Below are 25,252 nucleotides of genomic sequence, written 5' to 3'. Positions count from 1 at the left end.
AGCTTTCACAAAAGGGTTAGGGGACTGGACGTGAATTAAGAATGTTGAAGAGAAAGCCTGGGCTACCTGGTTTGTGATGATCTGATCAGGTCTTAACCTGGGGACTCACTCCGGAGAGCTTTGTATGCCAAGGCCCAAACTTAAAAATACAAAACCAAACCAAACCCACACAGCAGACCTAGAGTAGGCCAGCATCTGCTGAGCCCCACCCCCCACCCCCCCCCACCCCCCGGCTCTCCTCTAGCCTCTCTAAAGTTGACTATAAGTGGATGGTCAGCAAGGGAACTTTATGAACGAGGGAGACTGTTGTGGTAAAATAATTGTTTAGGCCAGGCAGTGGTGGCGTAAGCCTTTAATCCCAGTGCTTGGGAGGCAGAGGCAGGCGGATTTCTGAGTTCGAGGCCAGCCTGGTCTACAGAGTGAGTTCCGGGATAGCCAGGGCTACACCGAGAAACCCTGTCTCGAAAAAACAAAAACAAACAAACAAAAATTTGTTTAGAAGAAACCTGGAGGTGTTTGACTCAGAAAGGAAGAGTGCTGGGCCCTGTTGGGGAAAATGACCCTCACCCATGCTGTGCCTGTCAAGGGCGGGGCAGAGTTTGGGAGAGTGGGAAGGAGCTCTTTACTAGAACAAAGACTCCCGACCTGGACTGTCCTACATTTGACTGCCAATTCTCAGAGCAGCAAATCTGTGAATGACCCCAGGCACTATATCCCGCCCCTCCGACTCCCTGGTCTTTACCCATCCCACGTCTCCGGATTGATGGGATAAATTAAACAACATAAATAATAATCTAATCTTAGTGTACTGTACTGGTGTACAGTAGGCGCTCAATAGAGGTTAGTTTTTTTCCTGAAGAAAAACATAAAAGGGAGGCGCCACCCTTCCCTGCCCCTCTGCCAATTAAAGCCTGGAGGAACAGGTTCCTGGATTTCATTTGAAGAGAAAGAGGACATATTGGTTATATTAATTAATATATTAATAAACGATTTAACCTAACTAAGCAACAAAGCGAAAACAAAAGGTTTTGTGGCCAGGGAAATGCACTTGAGGGTCAAGGCTCAGGTCCGGACTCTGACTCTTTCAATGTTTGGCCCCACCCCCAAGGAAAAGAGGTCCGCTCCTCAGCGCTCTTCGCTGTACCGTTGGTGCTTATGCTGGGTGTTCCAGATGCACCTCCTGCCTCTGTTTCGCCTACTGTTACAAGAGGACGCTGAAGTCAGCAGATGTCGCGGCCCCTTTAAGCCACTAAGCTCCTGTCGTAATCGTTGTTTCTTAGACTAAGCCTTTCCGGGGGTGGGCGGGTGGGAGGAGCCTATATATATTGTAGCAGCCAATCGAGGCGCGGCATTTTCCGCGGGAGATCCGAATTTGGCGGCACATAGTTTGGCGCTAAAAAAAAAAAAAAAAAAAAAAAAGGAAAAAGAAAGAAAAAAAAGAAGAAAGAAAAGAAAAAGGAGTCTAAGCAAGGGACGGGAACTAGAGGGGTGAACGCAGAGCTCAGCAGGGCGGACAGGACACCCTTCGCGGGTCAGAGCACACGAGTGTCCGCGGGGTCCGTGGGCATTCCGAGACGCTTTCACGCACGGGCGCGACTCCGGACGCCCAGACATTCGGGGCACGAGCCGGACCGGGCCAACTCCTGGCAGTGCCACCTGTGCCACGCGATCTCCGAGTGGCGATCTCTGAGCTCGGCAGCGCTGGGCGGCGGGCCAGGAGGGGAGGGTCCGGCCTTGCCCGGCGGGCGTCCATTGGCGGCTGCTCCCGGCGTCCGCGGTGCAGCCGGCTGCAAAGCCCGCAGGTGCCCCGCGCGCGCGCGCCAGACCCGAGTGGGTAGGGGGCGCCGCACTCGCCATGCTGCGCGCGCCGCGGACCCTGGCTCCGGCCACGGCGCAACCTACAAAGAGCTTGCCGGCGCTGAACCCCACCGAGCTGTGGCCTTCGGGTCTGAGCAGCCCCCAGCTCTGCCCGGCCACCTCCGCCACCACCTACTACACTTCGCTTTACACGCAGACGGTGCCTTCCTCTGTGGCGCTGGGCACCTGCCTCGACGCCACTCCCCACGGACCCGAGGGCCAAATTGTGCGATGTGTACCCGCAGGCCGGCTGCCGGTAATGCTGGGGACCCCCTGTACTTCCCGTATACGTGTCTGGGTGGGGAAAAAGGAGAGAGGGTGCTTGGGACGCCTTGATTACAGCTGGTTGAGGTGGGGAAGCGGGACTGGCAGTAGAGAGAACCCCTTCATTTTCCGTCACCGTGAAGTAATCTCGCCTGCTGTCGGGGAGTGCAATGAGCACTGGTCAGGGGAACCTGGAGACCTAGCCCAGTGCCCCTAGCGCCTGCGTGACCTTGAGGAAGCTTCCAAGGCATCGACGATGCTTAAGTTCATTCATTCTTTCATTGTTTACGCCAGAACCAACACCTGCTTTTTCAGGCCAGGGGTTTGGCCTGTGGGATTTCCTGGTGACTTTAAATCCGCATAGGTCTCCCAGGTCTCTGGTCCAGCCTGGTATCTGGACCAGAGTTGTCTAGCCAGCTCCTTCTCAAGTGTTGTCCTCAGGTCCTCCCCACAGCCTGGTCATCGTCCGAAATAGTCAGTAGCAATGCAAATGTAGTCAGTCTCTTGGGTTTCCTGTTCAGATGGACTGTGTCCTCCGGAGTGAGAGATGTGTTGTCAGGGAAGGCCTGGTGTGGTGGCGTTTGGGCTGTAGTACAGGATTTGTGGGAATGGATGAGAAAGGGCCTGAGGGAGTTAGAGGGAGGGTTGGGGTGGCTGGTTTCAGCTCTGGTCTTCACTGTGTATATTTGGATGTCAGGGTCTCTGTTTCCTCTTCTTTAAAAAAAAAAAAAAGTTTTAAAATTACATTTATGTGGGGGATGGGACCGTTTGTGCCACACTGTGTTTGGAGGGCAGAGCACAACTTTTCAGAGTTGGTTTTCTGAGTGGGGCCTGGGGATCAAACTCAAGCTGTTCAGCTTGGTGGCAAACTCCTCTACCTACTGAGCCATCTCGCCAGCCCCACCTTTCCTCTTCTAGAAAATATATCTTCCTTGGCTTGTCTCCTCCGTTAGTTCCAGGTTTGGAAGCAGGTGCCAAGGAGGGGAGATGGTATTTGTAGGGTATGGTAAGTCTAGGGACAGGGATAAGACCACCCTGTGTCCCCAGGGCATTTTGTCCGACCTGTGGCTCTGTCTGTTCTTTCTCCATCCCCGGGGTAGGCTCAGAGCTCAGTGGTCACCTCTCTGGCTCTAGGCAGAGCCAGCCTCATTTTCTGCCTTTGGAGTCAAGCTTTAGTTTTACCTCCCATGATCCCTTTCCTGGGAGTGCAGGAAGTGGCACAGCTGTGTTGTCCTGCCCATTTTACAGGGCAAGAAACTGAGGATAAGTGTTCTGTTGCTGTGTCGGCTCTTTGGCATTTTCCAGCCGCATGCATTTGTGTTAGCTTGTGAAGTAAGCTGAACAGGAAGGAGCTTCATGTTGTAGAAGCGGAAAATCGAGGGTCAAAGGTCATCCAGCGAAGTGACCCACAAATCAGCTCTCTATCCGGCTGGGCTTTACCCCTGAACTGCTCATTCTAGGAGCTAGGTGCCCCTGGGAAAGGGGACTCTGGAGGGCTAATCTTGCCTTTGACCACCTGCTTTTGGATGTAGAGTGTCAGTAACAGCTGGGGTTTTGAACTTCCCCACCAACTCTGCATCTGTCTGTTCTGTCCTCCCAGGGCGGGCTCAGGGATCTTAGCCAGAGTGGCTCTTGCATGCCAGACACGGCTTGGCACTCTGCACCAGTTATCTTGGTTAGGGGATGAGGCTCTCTACAGGTGAGGAAACCGAGCCGAGTGAAGACATTGCCCAACTCACAAGGCCAAGAAGTGGGGGGCGGGGGGTGTCATCCTTGCATCAGACTCCCTAAAAGCCTGCCAGGCCCAGAGACCATCTCTGGTCCATCTCCAGATGCTGGGGCCCCAGTGCCCCGTGGGCAGGCCTAACCCCCTGCTTACTCATTTTACAAGGGTGTGACCTGGAGCTGCTCCAAGCCCAACCCTGGGTGTGGTCTTCTGCTTTGTGGCTGCAAAGTGTGGGGTGAGCAAGATTTGTTGGGGAGCTGGCCACCAGAGGAATGACAACCGTGGCTCTGTAGAAGTCAGGCCAGGACTTAGGTCTCCTCGCTTCCTGCCCACTGGTCCTGCTGTCCGCTCCCAAAGACTCCCAAGCTTCCCTGTTGAGTCTCACCTCTGGCCAGGCTCATGACATTTTCTCTGGGTCCTACAGCTGGTATCTGTGAGGACAGTGGGGGCTCTTCTGGGTTTCTCTTTGCCTCTTAATTTGTGTTATCCACATGGCGGTCCAGGAACTCACTATGAAGACCAGGCTGGGCTCGAACTCAGAGACTCACCTGTTTCTGCCTCCTGAGTGCTGAGTGCCACACACCTGGCTGCTGTTATTGAGACAGGCTCTCGCTGTTGCCAGGCTGGTCCTGAATGCCTAGGCGCAAATGTTCCAGCTAAGCTGGGCATACATACATACACTCCTGGGGAAACTGAGGGGGGAAGACTGTTGAATTCCAGATCCAGCTGAGTGTTATGGCCCAGATCTTTACTCCCAGTCCTCTGGTGGCAGAGGCAGGTGAATCTGTAAGTTGGAGGCCAGCGTGGTCTACAGAGAGAGTTCTAGTACAGCCAGGGCTGCATAATGAGACCCTGTCTCAAAACAAAGGGATTCTGCCTCGGCCTCTCCAATGGCTTAGCCTATAAGACAAACATAATTTTTTTAAAAAAAACTCTACCCACACCAGGCCAGGAGATGACGTGATGACGTATAGGTTCAGGGATAGGGTAACATGTCCCAGGCTGTCCTTTGGAGCCAACAGTAAAGTGGTCCCTACATTTTTTTTACCCCAGTGCCTGCCCTAGATTGGAAAGGAGACCCAGGTCCCTGCCTGTGTGACCTTGGCTCTCCCTTCTCTGATCTTCGTGCTCCCTGTGTTTCTATGCCAGCCCCTCTGTTCCTCTGGGGCTCCTGAGCAAGGGGTGTGGTCTACACTTAAGGGCTTGCAAATAAATCCTAACCAGGGCTGTTCCAGGGGGTCCAGATTAGAACCGTACTGACCTCTGGGTGTGTTCACAGACTTTTGCTCTCCTTATCCCCTGCTGTCTTGTCAATGTTCACCGTTGAACTTCACTCACGGGGATACCTTTGCCTGAGTGGCTGCAGCCGCTGCACCGGCCTGCTGCGTTGCCTCACTGTCTCCTCAGCATGAGCAGGCTGGCCCAACTCTGTAAGTGGGTCAAGGTCGTCTGACCTCCCAGCTCACCTAGCAAAAGGACGGAGAGGTCCAGCTTTGACCCCATCTGACCCCAAGGCCTGTGCTTGGCCTCTTCTGGTGCCACCTGGCCTTTGCAAGCTCAACCCAGCCACATGCTGACTTCTTTCTGCTTGTAGCACCCAAAGATGTTAGGCCGGTGTCCTTAGGTGGGGTATACACTGCTACTCAGGGACCCTGGGGTTGCAATGCGTGTGCATCCAGTGAGGGACGGTGGGAGAGGAGGAGGCAGCGTGCGAACACATGAGGTATGGGGAGCAGATGGCATAGGGGGACCTTGGCCCATGTTCTAGCAGTTCCTAGGGGAGTGTGAATGGACCGTTCTTTGTAGCCTGGCATATGGCTTTGGAGTCGGACAGACCTGGGTCCACACCCTGGCTCTGCTTTTTTTGTCTGTGTGACTTAACCTCTCTGTCCCCACTTGTCTCTCAAGACAGTGTCGGTGCTGATACACTTCAGGGCTGTGGAAGAGTGTGACAGGCTGGTCCTCGGCGCCCCCTGCTTTGCAGGCGGCCAGTGAGGTTCTGATTGGGGGTCGGGAGTATAGGATGAGCTAGAACTAGGCTTGACCAGTTCTCTTGTCAGCTTGCCCTTGTATGGTGGGAGGGAGTTCAAATGAACCATTTTGATCAAGACAGAGTCCTATCCGAGCCCACCTGGCCTTTATTACAACAGCCACACCATTGGTACTGATGGGGCTGGAGGCTTAGGGCTGGGGGCTGGAGCTTAGCTTGGATTATATAGCGGGGGGCGGGGGAGGCTCAGCGGGTCCTGATGTAGGGGTGGGCTTTCTCTGGTGACAGGATGGGGTTAGCCTCCCTAGAGTCTAGGACTTCATTAGTTGCGAGGTAGGTGAAGAATACTCAGGAGACTCTTTCAGACAGATGAGCAGGGAGGTGTTTGCATTCGGTGTGAGCCATTCAGGCTCCTGGAAGCAATGAGCAGAATTCTTGTGCCAGTCCAGGGAGACTTCCTGGAGGGGGCTGGCGTCAGGGAGAGGAGCTGACACCTGTCAGGCCAGCTGTGCTCCGCAGCAGTTAGAAGGCTCAGCGCTGCGGAGCGTGACCTCACCACCGAGTGTTAAAACAGATCTTTCAAGCGGCTGTCAGAGGCATCTAGGGGTCAGGGAAGGAAGGAAACCGGCTCAGAGGCCCCAGAGGGTGTGTCCAGGAAGATGCTGGGATCGTGTTTGGGGAATAGACTGTGCATTTCCTGAGCCCCTACTGTGTGTCTCCTACTGAGAACGTCCCTAGAGTCCCTGCCGCAGCCCTTCAGGTCATGATCTTCTGCCCATTTTACTGAGCAGGAAACTGAGGCCCTTAGCGACGGTTGGCACATGTCCCTAGGTCACACAGTGAGACTTCAGACTTGCTGGAGATTCCAGCTGGCCCTTTGCCCAGTGTCCCAGTGCCCCAGTGTTTCTGCCCCACCCCTGCCCAGCCCTAAGCCATCAGGGAGGCCCTTTCCGGGCAATGCAGCTAGAAGCCTCATTGTGGCCCTGTGGTGGTGGTGGTGGTGGGTGGGTGGTGTCTGGGTAGAGCAGCGGAGCAGATGGGCTGTGGTTTGGTTTCCCCAGCAGGTGTTTCCCAAGCTTGGCGGGAACGGGGAGGGGCAGCAGGGCCTCAGCTGCTTGTCCTTAAGACACTGGGGAAGGACTCATTGTGTCTCAGTAAAGAAAGAATGACAAGCAGTCCATTCTGGAGGCCCTGGAACCTCAAGCTGGAGCCCAAACCGGGATGGGGGTGGGTGGGAGGGGGAGTGTTTGCACTGTTTCCCAATGCGGGCACCTCCCTGGGGTGTGGCACCGAGCCAGGAAGTCCCCTGGGCCTGGGCGGATGCTGGCCCCACCCTGATAAGGGCCAGCTGTGGAGCTGTGATGGGCACCAGGTCGGTCTGAACCAGATGCTTCGGAAAGGGACAGGTCCCCAGCCTGATTATTTGCCTCTCACTTCAGTGGGCGCTGACACCTCCTCACCAAGTTCAGCCGGCCACGCCACACACCGCACTGAGGGCTGGTGGCAAGCACACAGGAGATGGCTGGCTGTTGCTGGCCTACTTGGCCTTGCTGCGGCTCATAAAAAAGGCCAAGGGAGGCCTGATTCTCTAACCTTTCCTCTCTCCCTCCCCCACTTTTCTATCTGTCAAAGGCCAAAAGGAAGTTGGACCTGGAGGGCATTGGGAGGCCTACGGTCCCTGAATTCCGGACCCCCAAGGGGAAGTGCATCCGCGTGGATGGTTTACCAAGCCCCAAAAGTAAGAGCTTCCAATGGGCACCTATGGTGGGGTGGCACGAGTCAGGAGCCCCAACCCTGTCACCAGTGCAGGCGCCTATCAGACAATTTCCTTTTCCAAGGTTTCTTGTGTATTCTCACGATTGATTCTGTTCAGTAGATAGGGTTACATTCCGATTCCTGATGAGGTAACTCAGGACTTGGCCAGGGTCACACAGCTAGTCAGTGGAGTCAGGACTAACGCCTCGAATGGCTTCCTGTACTTTAGGCACCTGCCCTACCCCTCTCCCTTCCCCCAGAGCTAACCACGATGACTAGTGTTTATTTGGGAGCTTGGCTTTTTTTTTTTTTTTTTTTTTTAAGTTTTCCATATTTGGGTTTATCAGACCTTTTTCTAAAAGAGAGAGAGCTCTGGGAGGATTAGTAGCTAAGCAGGGTCTGCCTCCCACATACAGACTGCTAAGTGATTCAGAGGAAGCGAAACCTGAATAATCCAGCCTGTACCACCTGAAGGTCTCCAGGTTGTCCAGCTAGAGCAACGGTTCTCAACCTTTGGGTCAAGACCCCTATGGGGGTCGAATGCCTCTTTCACTGGGCTCACCTAGGACCACCAGAAAACACAGATATCTACCTTATGACTCATAACAGTAGCAAGATTACAGTTATGAAGTAGCAAAAAGAATTTTACCATTGTGGGTCACCACAACAGGAGGAACTGTATTAAAGGACTGTAGCATTTGCAAGGGTGAGGACCACAGGGCTAGAACCTTTCTAAAGCTAAGGTGGAGGGAATTCCTACCTCTGCGATTTTTCTGGTTAACCTGGGAGTTTAAACCAGTACATCCAGGAGATAAATGGATTTACCCAGAGACCTAATGAGGGCACAGGTTTAGGTAGAATGCATAGATGTCAGGAATTAGGGATGAGGGTAAGGGCTCCCATCTGACATCGATTATTAATGTCTGCCATGAACACAAAACTGGAGTAAGCAGTATGTGTGTCAAATGCTTGGCCTCTGTGTGTGAAGGGGATTCTCAGGTCCCCTTCTTGAGGGATCTGAGATTAAAACTTAGTTCCTGTGACTAGTTTGGAAGCCAGCTTCTATGAGACTTAAAGTCATTTTGATTGCAAAAGTCCCCTTGTGGTTTTAATTCGCTTCAGCTGAGAAGTGGTGTCGCAACGGCAGCCCTGTTGAGAAAGGGACCTTTTCCATGGACCTGGCCCCCATTTGATGTTTGATGGTTCATGATTCCCCTCAGATAATTATCGGGCTACACATGGAAAGAAAAGGCAAGTGTGGATCTATAAAAATGCTCTCAAATCCAGGCTTGTCCTTTCCTTCCAACCATAACTCCTAATTCCTGGTATAATTGTTGGGAGATGATAATGATTTAGCAGAAAAACTGGAGCCTGCCTGGATTTTGAATCTTACTTTGCCGTCTGCTGAGTGAAACGAACAAATGACTTAACCAGTCTGTGCTTTCTGTACAGCCCTGTAGGGTATTCCCTTAAGGAAAGTGCCCAGAGCAGTGACCCTCCCAACAGTAGGCAGTTGTTGGAGCTGTTGCTGTCTGCTCAGAGCTATGGTGGAAAGGTACTCTGTACCGGGAATCCACAACCCTTGGCTTCCGGTCTCGACAGCGCACCCTAGCGGAGAGACCTGGTGCAAGTCTCCTTCCCCCGAGGCTACAGGGCTTTGTGGCAGTGAAGAATCCCCCTGCCTGGGTGCTCTGCGCGCTGGACAGCTCTCGGTGAAGGGTGGGGGATAAGGTGTTTCTGAATGGATCTGAACTCGTGGAGAGATCCCAGGCTGGCTCCCCCAGAGCAGTGTGTGAGTGGGGCCTTTTCCTCCTCAGCCCCCAAGTCTCCTGGGGAGAAGACACGCTACGACACGTCGCTGGGGCTGCTGACCAAGAAGTTCATTTACCTCCTGAGCGAGTCGGAGGATGGAGTCCTGGACCTGAACTGGGCAGCCGAGGTGCTGGATGTGCAAAAGCGGCGCATCTATGACATCACCAACGTGCTGGAGGGTATCCAGCTCATCCGCAAGAAGTCCAAAAACAACATCCAGTGGGTGTGAGTGCCTGAGCCCGGCCAGGGCACCATCCAATGGGTGCATGTGTTAGGGGCGGGGCCAGGAACAGTAGCCAATAGGTGTGAGATTTAGGGTGCCCTCCGCAGCAACAGGCAATTCGCACAAGTACAGGATGGGGGTGGTGGTAGGTGGCCAATGGGGCATAGCCTGTGTGTTTGAATGGGGTGGAACAGGTGTTAAATGCTGGCATAGTAGCGAGAGCGAGCCAAAGGACTGGACAGAGCGGAGGAGTTCTGGGGGTTGTACAGGTCTGAGAGGACCCTAGCTCCTTGTATTAGGGGCCCCGGGATCCTCCTCTTGACTTAGGAAAACCTTTGGGAATAGCTCAGGTATGGGTCGGGCTCCTCCCCACTGCTCCAGAGTCTGAAAGCATCCTGGCATGAACCCTTAAGGAAACCCAGGAACGGAGCCAAGGCTAAAGTCAACAGCTTCTTACCATCTGATGGAGGCTGGGGCCTAAGGATTGGACGCTGGGGTTCAGGCTTCTTATCTCTAACCTACCCTCAAGCTTCAAGTGCCAGGCCATGATAGTTCCCAGGGAGCTGGGCATCCCCACTGATTTGCATAACATGAGAGGGGGCACCGCTGGTGACTAGCCCTGGCTTGGAGTTTCACCAGCTCCCCTCTGCGGTTGTGTGGGGGCAGCCCTGAGGTGGGGATCATGACGTTGGGGATTGCTCTGTTCCCAGAGGCAGGGAACTATTTGAAGACCCCACCCGACCCTCCAGGCAGCAGCAGTTGGGGCAGGAGCTGAAGGAGCTGATGAATGCGGAGCAGACCTTGGACCAGCTCATTCAAAGTTGTTCCCTGAGCTTCAAGCACCTGACCGAAGATAATGCCAACAAGAAATATCCTTTCTGCGGGGGAAGGGAGAAGGGGGAGGCGGGGAGCAGGGCTGCTGCAGGCTGTGGAAAGGGACACTCCGTTGATCTTTTTTGCCTCCTTACAGGGACTAGCTCCCTCTAGAGGACAGTCGCATCTGTATCTCCCTCTCGAGCTTTAGCGAAGTTCGGGGGTTATTTTGGGTCTTTTCTTTTGTGAGATCCTGCCTGAGGAGATTTGGGTACCCACTGTAAATGTTGATAAGACCTACAGTGCGTGTTTGGATCCAGTCTGGACCTCCCTTAATTTATTTTCTAGTTATGCTTTTTCTTGTCATGAAATGACATGTGTTTATTTGTGTGTGCAGGGGTGCGTTGTGCTATGGCATGCGTATGGAGGCCAGAGGACAGCTTATGAGGGCTGGTTCTCTCCTTCTACCATGGAGGTCCCAAGGATCAAATTGCAGCATTTTTTTTTTTTTTTTTTTTTAGTCTTTGACAGTTTCATACATGATATACATTGATTGTTTCTACTTTCAATTTCCCTCTCCCACCCTCCCCAAAACAGCCCCTCCTCTCTCCACCCTCCCCACCACCACATATCCTCTTCTCTTCTTTCTCTCTTTCTCCCTCCCTTCCTCCTCCTCCTCCTCTTCCTCCTTCTTCTTCTTTCTCTCTCTCTCTCTCTTTCTTTCTTTCTTTCTTTCTTTCTTTCTTTCTTTCTTTCTTTCTTTCTTTCTTTCTTTCCTTGAGACAGGGTTTCTCTGTGTAGCCCTGGCTGTCCTAAAACTTGCTCTGTAGACCAGGCTGGCCTTGAACTCAGAGATCTGCCTGCCTCCTCTCTGCTTCCCAAGTTCTGGAATTAAAGGAGTGCATAGCATATTTTTTTGCTTATCAAGACAAGGTCTCTCTCTAGCCCTGGCTGTCCTAGAACTCTGTAGGTCAGGCTGGCCTCGGCCTTATTTTATTCCGTTTGTATGTATGTAGGTGCACGCATGCCAGGACTCATGTGTGCAGGTCTGAGGACAGCATGCAGGAGTCAGTTCTTCTTTTACCATGTGGGCTTTAAGGCTCAAACCCAGGTCCTTCAGGCTGGCTGAGCACTTGCTGTCCGTATTATTTTATTTTAAAGATTTACTTAAAGCCGGGCGTGGTGGCGCACGCCTTTAATCCCAGCACTCGGGAGGCAGAGGCAGGCGGATTTCTGAGTTCGAGGCCAGCCTGGTCTACAAAGTGAGTTCCAGGACAGCCAGAGCTACACAGAGAAACCCTGTCTCGAAAAACCACAAAAAAAAAAAAAAAAAAAAAAAGATTTACTTATTGTACTCATATGAATGCACTGTCACTGTCTTCAGACACACCAGAAGAGAACACCAAATTCCATTACGGATGGTTGTGAGCCACCATGTGGTTACTGGGACTTGAACTCAGGACCTCTGCAAGAGCAGCCAGTGCTTTTAGCTGCTGAGCCATCTCTCCAGCCCTGCCAGCCTTTATTTCTAAAAACATGTTTTTAACAGAGGTTGACCGTCTCATCTCCCACCATCTCCTTTCCCCCACCGTTACTTGTAACCCACCCCTAGAATTCCCTTTTTGGCTCCCAAAAGAGTCCAGCATAGGGTAGGGCCTTGTGTGTGACAGTTGAGGCCTCTGCCCCTGACTTCCAGCCCCTGGTTACAAGGTCATTAAATCTTGTAAACCCCAATAAAGCAAAAGAGCCGGCACCCTGAACTATTTTCTTAGACTGGGTCATCCCAAGCTGAGTTTAAAATTATCCTCATACATGGCTCATTGCGTTATATATTCATCCCTCCCTAGGAGGAGACAAAAGATAACCTACAAAGCTTTCCCAGGTTTGGGGGACACTTGGCAGCAAGAGCCCCAACCTCTAAGGTCCCCCAGGCAGCTGCCCCTGGCCAGTCCCTGGGGAACAATTTTACTTGCTTCTTACCCTCCATTCTCCTGCTTCTTGTAACCTTCCCCCAGGCTTCCCCTTTGGCAGCCATATTCCGTATTGCCTGTGCTCTGTTGCCCTCCCACTCCCTTCCCTTAAAGCTTCCCCCCCCTTCTCTTTCTAGTTTTCTGACCTCTCCCCTCCTTCCCAGACACACATGTATACACATGGAAATAGAACAGTGACTCTTGCTTCTTGAGAGAGGGTTGGTTTATCTTTATTGTTATTTTTTGTTTTGTTTTGTTTTAAAGATTTTACTTATTGTTGTATGTAAGTACACTATCGCTGTCTTCATACACACCAAAAGGTGTCAGATCTCATCACAGATGGTGGTGAGCCACCTGATGTGGTTGCTGGGATTTGAACTCAGGACCTTTGGAAGAGCAGTCAGGGCTCTTACCCGCTGAGCCATCTCTCTAGCCCTTGTTTTTTTTGGTTTTTTTTTTTTTTTTTTTTTGAGACAGGGTTTCTCTGTGTAGCCCCGACTGTCCTGGAACTCCCTCTGTAGATCAGGCTGGTTTCAAGCTCCGAGATCCGCCTGCTTCAGCCTCCCGAGTGCTGATATTAAAGGCATGCGCCACCATCACTACCAGGCCAATGTTTGTTTTGCGAAGCCTGGGTTACCTTGCTCCTGTAACATTGTCCTGTATATTTCCTGTTTCATTTTCCTTTATGCTGGTATAATCCATTGAGAACACACTATATTTTCAGCATCCATTCATTTGTTGATGGGCATTTAAGCCAACCCCATTTCCTTGAGTTTTGCAAACAGCCACACTAACCCTGGATATGCAATCTGTTTGCTTTCCAGGGATGGAAGGCTTGTGCTATTCAAAGAACAGTCTGTGGTCATTTACATTTTGTCTGAGCTGCATGGTGTGTGAGGGTGGGAGAGGCTTAGGAAGGGAGAGGAAAGCCCTGGCAGGCTGGATGTACACTTTGACAGGGTTGTTTTTCTTAACTTTTCTGCCCCTACACTGGCCTATGTGACCTACCAGGATATCCGTGCCGTAGGCAACTTCAAGGAACAGACAGTGATTGCGGTCAAGGCCCCACCACAGACAAGATTGGAAGTGCCGGACAGGGCGGAGGTTAGAAGTGTGGAGGGCAGGGTGGGACGGCCCTGAATCGCTCTGTGGAGTCTGAGGCAGAAGTGTCCAAAACTGGAAGGAACAAGGAGTCTAAGTTCTGGCCTGAGGGCATCTCTGGTATTACAGGGGTTTTCTCTTTGCAGTTAGGGCTGGAAAGGGTCCTTACTCACTGAAGGTGAGGACCAAAGCCTTCAATGCTGGGGATGGAGCCCTATGCCTCGCTTGTGCTAGCACAGTCTCCACAACTGAGCTGTACCTGTACCCTTGGCTTTTTAAAGACGGCCTGTCTGTGTGGGTCAGTCTGGCTTTAAACACACTGCATGGCCCAGCCCAACCCCAAATTCATGGTCTTCCTCTGCTTCTTAAATGTTGGTGTTAAAGGCAGATACCTCCATTCCTGGCATAAGATCAAATTATTATTATCTTTTTTTTTTTTTTTTTTTTGGTTTTTCGAGACAGGGTTTCTCTGTGTAGCCCTGGCTGTCCTGGCACTCACTTTGTAGACCAGGCTGGCCTCGAACTCAGAAATCCGCCTGCCTCTGCCTCCCGAGTGCTGGGATTAAAGGCGTGCGCCACCACGCCCGGCTTATTATTATCTTTTTAAATTGTATTTATCTAGTCACTGTGTGTGTGTGTTTATGAATATCAGAGACAAGCAGGAATCAGTTTTCTTGTTCATATATTATTAGTCTTGACAGCAGGCACTTTTCTGTCAAGAGAACTCTATCGCAATACCAAAATTCTTATTTATCTATCTATCTATCTATCTATTTATTTATTTTTATTTTTGGAGATTTGTTTGGGTTTTTATGTGTATGTTTGAGTGGTGTGCCTGCATATGTTGTCTGTGTGCCATGTGAATGCTGTGACTGGAGATTGGAAGAGGGCGTTGGGTCTCCTTGCAGCTAGAGTTTCTGGCTCTTGTTAATTGCCATGTGGGCACTCTGGGAGTCAAAGCTGGGTCCCCTGGAAGAGCAGGGAACACACTTAAACCACTGAGCCATCTCTACAGCTCCAGTCCGAATTCTTTAATACTCTGGTATAAAGCCTGTGTTACTCTGAGCCCAGAGGATTCCCCGATGCCTCTCCTAAACTGCCTTCTATCTCTGTTCCTGGCCACGTCAGCCTGTCTGGAACTCGGCATCCTCCGTGCAGACCTTTTCTCATCTTTGCTCATGCTGCTCCTCTCCCTGCCTGGTGGGCTGCTGGCCAGCCTCGGCTTTCACTCTGAGACCGAGTCCTGAGTCACTTCCTTCCTCATCAGCTAGCCAGACTAGATCCTCCTTTTTTTTTTTTAACCACACTAAATCTCAGTTCCCTGGTCCCTCTTTGACAACATTCCCCACAAACTCACTGTGTAACCGAAGATGACCTTGAAATCCTGGTCCTCCTGCCTCTGCTTCTGGAGTACTGGGACTATAAGCGCATCCAGCATCCGTTTAGAGAGTGCAGAAGCTGGAGCCCAGCGCCTTATACCTGCTAGGCAAACCCTCCACCAAGGGAGCTGGACGCCAGCCTGTTGGTGTTCTGAGCTTTACGGAAGAATGTGGTGGTCAACTTGCTTTAGGGTCTGGCAATCCAGGAATGATTTGAAGGAAACCCATACTGCAGAGGTGAGCCCCACCCCTCAGCTCAGGACCTAGTGGATTGTGGGAGACCCAGGCAATGTGACAGGGTAAACCAAGTCTCACAGATTACAAGGATTTCTGCTAGGCCAAGTGATGCATAGAGACCTGAACGTGTGTCTGTGTGTGTCCCTGTGTGTGTGTGTGTGTGTGTTTGTGTGTGTGTGTATTCACTGTGTAGAAACATAGTGGAAAGGGACAAGGGTGGAGAAACCCCATCCAACTGGTTCAAGCTTGCGGGCAAGAGGAAGACTGATGACAAACCCAGGCTCTGAAGATTGGAGACAAAGTTTAATTGAGTGACTCGAGTCATACTTCCCATCTGCCAGGGGCTTCGTCTATCCCTGCCCGCCTCTCTCTGTGCTATTCTCAAGAGGGCTCCCCTCCTGTGGTAGAAAGCTCGTGTGACAACAGCTCAGCCACCCTGGTAGAGAGGGACCTTCTGTCCTCGTGTCCAGCCAGTGTCCTGTACCTAATGCTGGTCAGGTTGACCTCAGCCGTGTGACACCCTGAGGGAGCCACTTCACCCTGACTCTCCCAGCTGCATCACAAGTGTGGCCATTGGAGTTGGATTGTGGAATATTTCTACAATCTTCACAGTAGCACATAGGTAGGGAAGGCTGGCTGATTTCCCCAACGAAAAGCAAGGTGTCCTCCTGACAAGGAGGCTTGCAGGCTGGACAGTGGAATGGTGATGTCCTAGCAGAGCAGGGCAGTGTCAGGCTTGCGCTGAGCCTGCTCGCGTGGGTAGCGCTACCTGTGTCTGCTCGAACCGGCTGACCTGTGTGGGTCTGTGTGCGTCATTGTTCCTTTTCCTCCTCTAGGAGAACCTGCAGATTTATCTAAAGAGTACCCAAGGCCCCATTGAAGTCTACCTGTGCCCAGAGGAGGGGCAGGAGCCAGATAGTCCTGCCAAGGAGGCGCTCCCCTCCACCTCTACCCTCAGCCCCATCCCTGACTGCGCTCAGCCTGGCTGCAGCACTGACTCTGGGATCGCAGAGACCGTAGAGTCTTCAGGTAGGCCTTCCCTGGGAGGGGAGGTGGGTGTGACTCTACTTCTTCCTCTTCTGCATTTGTCGGTTACCCAGCATTCTCCCAGCAGAGGAGCCCAGTGTCCTCCTGTGTGGTCAGTGAGCTTCACCCTTTGTGAAGTCCACGGGCATCCCTGTCTCACCGGGGGGAACTGGGGCAGCTCAGCCGCTCATGCCCTCAGCTGTGTGCCTTCTGAGAGTTTCTGCTTCCATTTCCTTATCTGTAAGTTGGGCAAGAGCAGTTAATATTTAACTCTCGGGTTATTAAAGGGATTAGTGAACTAATGTAAACCGAATGTTTGGCCTGGCAATAACTGTCATTTCTACTGCCATGACGGCTGGGAGGGTGGCTCGCAGCCAAGCACGTGGCAATCGGCAAGCCTCGGTAAGCGGGTGGCATGTGTGTGGGGTGGGAGTTGAACCCATGCGTGATGCATCCTGGGGAAGTGGGCACCGAGCCACAGCTTTGGCCTGTGGGTCTTTAAAATAATATCTTAATTAAAAGTTTATCATCAAGGCTTTGTAAATTAAAAACATCATGCACTGAAATGAACCAAATCCAAAGTCTATACATTTCGATATACTTCTATATGATTAGGATGGCCAAGGCTGAAGAGATGGCTCAGCCGCTAAGAGCACAAAAGGTCGCAGGTTCGGTTCCCAACACCCACATGGCAGCTTACAGCGCTCCGTAATTATAGCTCCAGAGGAGCCGATGCTTTCTTGGGGGCCTCCCAGCACTAGAAGTGTGTGAGCACACACATGCACTCACACACACCACAAACACACCACACACACACTCATAGGCACACACATGCACTCACACACACCACAAACACACCACACACACACTCATAGGCACACACATGCACTCACACACACCACAAACACACCACACACACACTCATAGGCACACACATGCACACATAGACAGACACACACACACACACAGAGGCAACACCTTCATACCCATAACACAAGTATAATATTTTTGTTTTATCTGAGACAGGGTTTCTCTCTGTAGCTTTGGCTGTCCTGGAACTCACTCTGTAGACCAGGCTGGCCTTGAATCTGCCTGCCTCTGTATCTTGCCTGGGTGCTAGAGTTAAAGCCATGCACCACCACATCTGGGCTTAAATTAGTTTTAAATAGCCATTCTGAAGGCGTGGCGCTTCACCTTTGATTACACACTTTTGCTCCCGAACATGTTTTTTTTTTTTTTTAAAGATTTATTTATTTATTATATGTAAGTACACACCAGAAGAGGGAGTCATATCTCGTTACGGATGGTTGTGAGCCACCATGTGGTTGCTGGGATTTGAACTCGGGACCTTCCAAAGAGCAGTCAGTGCTCTTAACCACTGAGCCATCTCACCAGCCCCGCTCCCGAACATGTTTATGCTCTTAGCTACCACCCCAAACCCCCAGAGAGCTAGAAACATAATTACCTGTGTATTCTCCTCATTACCTGAGGATTAGGCTGGCTTTAAACTCTCAGAGAGTGTCTCTGCCTTGAGTTTTGAGATTAAAGGCATGTGCTGCTCTTCCTGGTGAGGGTTTTTGTTTTGTTTTGACAGTAGGTCTCATGTAGCTCAGGCTAGCCTCAAACTTTCTGTGTCTGAGGATACCTTCTCATCCCTAACCCCTGAGTGCTAGAATTTTAGGTTTGTACCATTACGCTCAGTGTATGTGCTGCTGGGAATCAAACCCCAGGCTTTGCACACAATCTGTAAGCACCCTACCAACGGAGTCACGCCCCTAGCCTGAGTCTTTATAGCTGTTTCACAAATTACTCATTTATATATTTATGTTACATTTATTTATTGTTATATGTGGATGTATGTATATGTGAGCAGGAACATGTGTCATACATGTGCAGGTCAGAGGACAACTTGTAGGAGTTGGTTCTTTCCTTCAACCTAGGGATTGAACCCAGATCCGCAGACTTAGCGGCAAGCACCTTTACCTGCAAAGCCATCTCGCTGGCCCCAGGTCTTGTTGGATACAAGGTCTGTAACCAAGTCATAGCTGAGGTCCTCTGTCTTCTCTCCAGTGACAAGATTGCTAGGGGTCACTGTCACCTCTACACCTGGTTAACTGGATTTCCATAGGAAGACTTGGAACTTTCTCTGGTAGCACTAGCTAAGTAGGGTTTTTGTTTGTTTGTTTGTTTGTTTGTTTTATTTTTTTCACCATGACTCCATATTGGGCTATCTCATTCCATACCATACCTTGAAGGAAGGTCTCATCACTCCTGGTTTAGCATTAGATAACCAAGGTGGAGAGATGGTGCAACTTAGCCAAGGCTAGACAGCTGGAAGGCAGCCCAGTGTGTCTTAACCTTTGGTCTACAGGGGCCCAGTGCTGTGTCCTCGGGCACAGCATAAACCGGGAAGGCCTCCTGGCTGGAGGGCCCACACCTGGCTGGGAGGAGGGTGGTACAGCTAATGACTCAGAAGCCACCTCTGCAGAATGGCTTTGCCTTCTACTGAGAGTCTGCCCCAGGTCACATGACCGGCTTCTTCCGGACTGGAGGCCAGCTTGTTTTTTTACATTTTTTTTTTTAAGATTTTATTTATTTATTATATGTAAGTACACTGTAGCTGTCTTCAGACACTCCAGAAGAGGACGCCAGATCTCGTTGTGGATGGTTGTGAGCCACCATGTGGTTGCTGGGATTTGAACTTCGGACCTTGGGAAGAGCAGTCGGGTGCTCTTACCCACTGAGCCATCTCGCCAGCCCCGGTTTTTTACATTTTTCAAGGGTTGAGGAGGGGGCTGGAGAGCGATGGCTCAGGTGTTAGGAACATTCATGTATTTATATGTGTATGAGTGTATGTCTTCACAGGCACCCAGAAGAGGGAATCAGATCCCATTACAGATGCTGGGAATTGAACCTGGGTCCTTTAAGAAGGACGGTCAGTGCTCTTAACCTCTGAGCCATGTGTTTCCAGCCCTCAACATTTGCTGTTTTTTTTTTTTTTTTTGCAAAGGACATGATTAACTCTTGTTCTGACCCTCTTCTGACTCATGCTGGCACTGCATGCATATGGCACCATACACACATGCAGGCAAAATGCTTGTACACATAAAATATAGTCAATAAACCTTTAAAAAAGAAAGAAAGAGCCGGGCGTGGTGGTGCACGCCTTTAATCCCAGCACTCGGGAGGCAGAGGCAGGCGGATTTCTGAGTTCGAGGCCAGCCTGGTCTACAAAGTGAGTTCCAGAACAGCCAGAACTACACAGAGAAACCCTGTCTTGAAAAACCAAAAAAAAAAAAAAAAAGAAAAGAAAGAAAGAAAGAAAGAAAGAAAGAAAGAAAGGAAGAGAGAGAGAAAAAGAAAAGTTGGGCATATGCTGCCCGTATCCCACAAACCAGGAAATACTGTCCAGCTCTTTACAGAAGTTTATTGACTGTGATCTCATTCTGTATGATTATATTAAAGCCCAGAGACCGCAAGTGGCTTCCTTAAGGTGTCACAGCAAGTCGATGGAAGATCTGGGACCAGAACCCATGCTTTTAACAATTCCAGGGATCTCTCCGGTGTTGTTGTTCAGGGACCAGGGCTTCTCTGTGTGCCAGCCATCTGACTCTTTGGGCACCTCCCTAGTCACTATCTTCTAACCCAGGCCTGTGCCTCCTGTGCCCCACCCTTTCATCCCGCCTGCGGCTCTGCCCTCTGGCTCAGCCATCAACAAGGATGTGGCTCTCCAGAGTTCAAGCTTCCTGTGTGTTAGCTATCCTCTGAGACCTTGCGTGGAGGCAGTGGTAATGACTTCTCACCAGCTTTCTGGTGTAAGATCTGAAGCCCAGAGGCTGTGGCTGAGCTCAGGAGTGGACTGGCCACTGAGGCCCTGGGTTCTGGCCCCAATGGTGGGGGCTGGCAAGAAAACCTGGAGGCCCTGGGGTGGGCAAGGGCGAAGCCAGTTTGCTTGCTACCTCTGCCCCCTGAAGGGAGGAAAAGGAAGGTGTCCACTCACACACATACACTCACAGGCACACTCACTCACAAAAATACAGATATGGGTTGCACGTTCCGGCTTATAGTAGAGGTTTTGGTTGTTTTAAAGACTTGCTTATTTTTATTTTATGTATGTGAGTATTTGCCTCTGTGTGTGTGTGTGTATGTGTGTGTGTGTATGTATGTGTGTGTACCATGTGTGTGCAGTGCCAGGCAGAGGGCAGAAGAAGACATGAGATCCCTGGAGCCAGAGACAGGCAGTGGTGAGCCTCCATGTAGGAGCTAGGGACCAATCTTAGATTCTCTCCAAGAGCAGCCAGTGCTCTTAACCTCTGAGCCATCTTTCCAGCTTCAAAGTAGAGTACTTTTTTTTGAGGTGAGAGAGTCGAGGCCAGGCCCAAAGCAGAGAGTGCAGTCTTGGGATTTAAGGTTCTGGGATCTCGGGGGGAATTGGTAACGCATTAGGGTCTCGGTTTCCTTATTATAGAAGGGGCTTGAGTGAGTTGTGCTTCTAACTCCTATTCTGGCTCGGACATTCTGAGACGTATTCTGAGATGTATCCTGAGATCTGAAATTGGGAGACTTGGGTAGTTCAAAGCCTGTAGTTCCAGGCTTTGAAGACAAGCGAGGCAGGAAGAGTGCTTGAAGCTGGAAATTCAGGGTCAACCTTGGCAACACAGACACAAGACCCAGACTCAAAAGATACATAAACAAATATTCACCTGGTGTAGTGGCAAGAGCCTGGGATCCTGTGATTCCCCGCTTCCTGGGAGACTGAGGCAGGAGGGTCATACGTGGGAGGCTTGCCTGGATGATGGTGAGTTCAAGGACAGTCTCGGTGACTTCTTCAAACCCTATCTCTAGATAACAGGTATCGAGAGAGTTAAGGATGTAGCTCAGTGGTCGAGTGCCTGCCCAGCATGTACAAGGGCCTGGCTTCTATTCCTGGTACTGCTTTTCATACACACTCACACACACACGCACATACACACACACACGCACGCACAGTGGTGTCCACAGCAGGGCTGAGGTTTGCAGCCACATTCTTGTTCCCCTTGCTGTAATCCCAGCAATGTGATGTGATTGTAATATGTTGGGGATGGAACCGGGGACCTGTGTATGCTAGGCAGATGCTCTACTGTTGTTGAGTTATGTCCTCAGCCCTAAACTTTGGTGATGATGGTGGTTATAATTGATGCGGTGTGTGTGTGTGTGTGTGTGTGTGTGTGTGTGTGTGTGTGTACACGTATAACTATGCACACACATTCACGCCTGTGCAGAGGCCAGAGCAGGACGTCAGGTGTCTCCCTCTATCACCCTCTGAGTTGTTGCCTTGAGATGGAGTCATTAGATCTGAAATTACTATTATTTGTCCAGACTGGCTGGCCTGTGAGCTCTCGGGATCTACCTGTGAACTCTCTTCCAGTTCTAGGGGTTATAGGCACTCACAGCCACGCTAGCTTTTATGTGGGCACTGGGGATTCGAACTCAGGTCTGCTTACTCGCAGTGCAGTCAGTCTTAACCACTAAGCTATCTTCCCAGCTCTTGCTTTGCTTCAGGCTCTTGTTCCGTAGTCTCAAACGTATGGTACTTCTGCCTCTGTCTGCCAAGCGCCAGCATGAGAGGTTCTAAGCCACCATACTCGGCATGAAAGTTTGCTCTAGGTTTTCCTGTAGGAATTTAATAGATTGAGATCTTGCGTTTGGTCTTTCGTCCACTTTGAGCTAATTTTAAGAAATGGTTTAAGGGTCCAACGTCACTCCTGCACGTGGACACCTCACTCTCCGGGGACCATTTGTTGAAAGGGCAGCCCCTTGGTGAGGGGTGGGAGGGTCAATGCTTTAAAAAAAAAGATTTTATCTTTTGTTGCTTATTTGTGTGTGGGTATGTGCATATGAACACAAGTACTCACAGAGGCCACGGAAGGCATCAGATCTCTGGGATCAGGAGCTACCCATTGCAAGGTGTAGGCGCTGTGAACCCAGCTCGGGACCTCTGCACAAACCACAAACTGCCCCCACTTCTTCAGCTCAGGAGATTGCTGTTTAAAGCTAGGCATTATCAGGGTGTCGTGGGCTGATGTAATGATGTAAGGAGAGTCGGGGAAGCTGGAAATGTAGGAACCAGAAAATGGCTTCCGTAGCAGTCCTGTAGGGTAGCAAGGTGGACTACATACAGAAGTCGGGGGTGGGGTGGGGGAGGGTAGGCTTTTTGGGAGCAGGTCACTGCACCCAGTGGAGGGGAGAACACTGGAGTTTCTGTGACTGGAGCCTGGAGAGATCAGGTGTCTCCAGGCTATTAACTGGAAGAGATGGAGGAGGGGCCAGCCATCGGAGAGCAGCCAAACATGACCCTTGTCTATTTGTCTCCCAAACCAGTACTGATACCCCAGCCGGTACCACCGCCTCCGTCGCCACCACTGCCGCCAGCCCCATCCCTCGTCCCCTTGGAAGCCACTGACAACATGCTGGAGCTGTCACACCCTCTTCTACAACAGACTGAGGACCAGTTCCTGTCCCCAATCCTGGCGGCCAACTCCCCCCTGATCAGCTTCTCCCCGCCCTTGGACCAGGACGAATACCTGTGGGGCATGGACGAGGGGGAAGGCATCAGTGACCTTTTCGACTCCTATGACTTTGGGGACCTGTTGATTAATTGAAGCGTCCTGCATCTGTCTCTACCTCCTCACAGACAGATTGACAGGCTCTCTGCCCAGATGGGGGACACCAGACACCGGGTGTCTCCCTCCGTCTGCGCGGCTCTCTTCCAGCCTTCCTTCGGGCGGAGGCCAGCTAGGGAGATGTGGGGGATACGGCTGAGGAGTGATATCAGGGCTAAGCCCTGATCCTCCTCTTCTGACCCTCCGACCCCTTCATGAAGGACTACGGGTGCAGGTGGCCATGTTCAGGGAAAGGGTTCACTGCCTCCTTCTGAGGGGCAGGGGGACCCTGACTTTTTCTAGAAGCACTTAACACCTTTGTATTTATTTCAAGTTCAGATGTGTTTGTTTGTCCACCCTGAGTTTTAGCAGGGAGATTTGTTCTAGTTTCTCCTCAGGCAGGCCCCACCCACGCCCAGTGCCTAAGGGCACATCTGGGCTTCCAGGGGTCTAGGCCAGCTCCTTGCCTCCCCCCCCCCCCCCCCCCGTCCCCCCAGTGGTGCCTAGGTCTTGAGGGGACTATCCAGTTTGCTTGGATTAATTGCACTTAGGCTTTGTAATTTTAGAAAATGCCAGGCCCAGCCAAGGCACCGGCTTGGAATTCTCCATCTCCTCCATCCTAGAGAAAGTTCCAGTAGCTACTGTGGGGGAGGTAGCCAAGGGGGCTGGCTTCCTATTGGATGTCTTATCTTTCCTGAGCCTCCCAATGTAAATGTAGGCCTTCAGGAATTAGCCCAGAAGAGCTCCTGGGAAAAGCAGGAGGCACGGGTGGGCGTGGCTCCTAGATGCCCTTCCTCAGGAGGTCAGAGACCTGGAAGGTGGAGGCAGAGAGGAGTGAGAGGAAAACAAGCAACATCCTGGGGTCTGCCCGTGTTTCCCTGGGAGGATCATTTTTGTTTCTTGGTTGCAGTTGGAGGGGGAAGATTCCTTAAACACCCACTGTCAGCCGGGCGTGGTGGCGCATGCCTTTAATCCCAGCACTCGGGAGGCAGAGGCAGGCGGATTTCTGAGTTCGAGGCCAGCCTGGTCTACAAAGTGAGTGCCAGGACAGCCAGGGCTACACAGAGAAACCCTGTCTCGAAAAACCAAAAAAAAAAAAACAAAAAAACAAAAACACCCACTGTCCCAAGCCCTCACTTCACTTCCAAGGTCACAAGGTGACAGGAGCTTGATGACAGGTTTGCACCTTTCCCCACTGGAGTGCTGAGGGGGTGAGGGGGCAGGGGTGGGGTGCTCTTCCCTGCAGACTAGGCCTCAGCAGCTCATGAGGGGATAGGCTGGCGCCTGCCACCTCTCCTGGCATGGGGATCTGGGAAGAGCTCTTGCTCTCTCTTATTCTGCCCGTAGCCTGACCATCCAGGCTTCCTGTGGTCAGGTGGAGGCAAGAACTCGCTTTTCTTCCTTGTCTTTCCAGGGATAGAGAATGGGCTTAACCAAGACCACGTGTCCAGAGAGGTGTACCCAGGGGTGACGGGGTCTGAGAGGCCTTCCACCTACCCTCAGGGAGCCTGGGTTTCTCAGGGGCTCAGTGGGGCAGCACTTTTTGGTTGTTGTTGTTTTAAGTTTGTAGCATTAAATTGATTTAAAAGATGAAGTTGGCTATGCCAGGTAGGTCCGAGCTAGCTGACTGGGAATTTGAAGTTTGGATGTTGAGCTAATATGTACTGGTGCCCATTTGGGTTAATTTGTCTTATCCTAGTGTCAGCTTCCTGGGCCCACAAACTTAGTCCTGTCCGAGGAGTGGTCAGTGACTCACAACCCCCCCGCCCCCCCCCCCACACACTTGAAATTTGTCTACTTTTACACTGAGTATCCAACCTTTTGACATATGTGACCTCGTTGTCTCTAAAGTTCACCCTCAGGAACTGCATAGATAAGCTACCAAAAAAAAAAAATCTCATGATGTTTGAAGTACGTTTACAACTCTGTGTTGGGCTGTGTTTGTAGGTGTCTGCGGCCCGTGCTGCAGGTTAGATACACCTGCTGCAGAGATGTTCTTGGTCTCTACCAAGCATGGGGGTTTCTCAGACCACCCGGAAAGCCCAGTGTGCTCTAGACACAGGGGGCCCCTTGAGTGATGAGGTTGCTATCTGAGATCTGGTTTGATGCACGTGAGGCAGGAGACAGCATTGCTGTTTCCTGGTCTTTGCCATTTAGCTGTGTGCCAACAGAGATGCCTGACCTCTGTGCCTTGGGCTCTGGGTGGAGGAGAGCTTGGGTTAGCAAGAAGAGGGCTGTCATTCCTGTCTGGTGTGAGGTTAAGAATACAATCCAGATTCAAGTTCAGTCACCAAAGGCCCAGCGCAGGGATGGATAGAGGCTTCCCCAGTCTTTTTGATCTCTGAGCTCTTTCTTATCAACCCTGCCTGGTCAAGGGGCTGGACCTCCCGGGAGAAGCCCAAGGCTAGCATGGGAACAAGCTCACACCTCCTTCTTGCCAATGATACTTGAGACCTCT

The 25,252-nt window shown here is 51.3% G+C and overlaps 1 protein-coding gene across 1 annotated transcript; it reads left to right on the top strand.

The window, feature by feature from the left end:
* Positions 1–1,831: 1,831 nt before the first annotated feature.
* E2f2 (E2F transcription factor 2) lies at positions 1,832–23,979 on the top strand. The gene is made up of 7 exons (XM_021161355.3): positions 1,832–2,113; positions 7,470–7,575; positions 9,410–9,629; positions 10,338–10,496; positions 13,400–13,514; positions 15,964–16,156; positions 22,514–23,979. The coding sequence occupies exons 1-7, from the start codon at positions 1,856–1,858 to the stop codon at positions 22,792–22,794; spliced, it is 1,332 nt and encodes a 443-aa protein (XP_021017014.2). The 5' UTR covers positions 1,832–1,855; the 3' UTR covers positions 22,795–23,979.
* The last annotated feature ends 1,273 nt before the right edge of the window (positions 23,980–25,252 follow it).

The sequence above is a fragment of the Mus caroli genome, unplaced genomic scaffold (assembly GCF_978045245.1).
Source record: "Mus caroli unplaced genomic scaffold, Mus_caroli_1 scaffold_6, whole genome shotgun sequence".
Lineage (NCBI taxonomy): Eukaryota > Metazoa > Chordata > Mammalia > Rodentia > Muridae > Mus > Mus caroli.
The sequence above is the reverse complement of the archived record's forward strand: the minus strand, read 5'-3'. Positions and strand labels throughout refer to the sequence as shown.

What these genes read in the sequence shown, in the direction of transcription:
- E2f2 (XM_021161355.3), top strand. Translation starts at nt 1,856, where the DNA reads ATGCTGCGCGCGCCGCGGACCCTGGCTCCGGCCACGGCGCAACCTACA. An exon ending in TGGTTTACCAAGCCCCAAAA is followed by an intron (nt 7,576 to 9,409) that starts GTAAGAGCTTCC and finishes TTTCCTCCTCAG; the next exon opens with CCCCCAAGTCTCCTGGGGAG. An exon ending in GAAGATAATGCCAACAAGAA is followed by an intron (nt 10,497 to 13,399) that starts ATATCCTTTCTG and finishes TTCTGCCCCTAC; the next exon opens with ACTGGCCTATGTGACCTACC.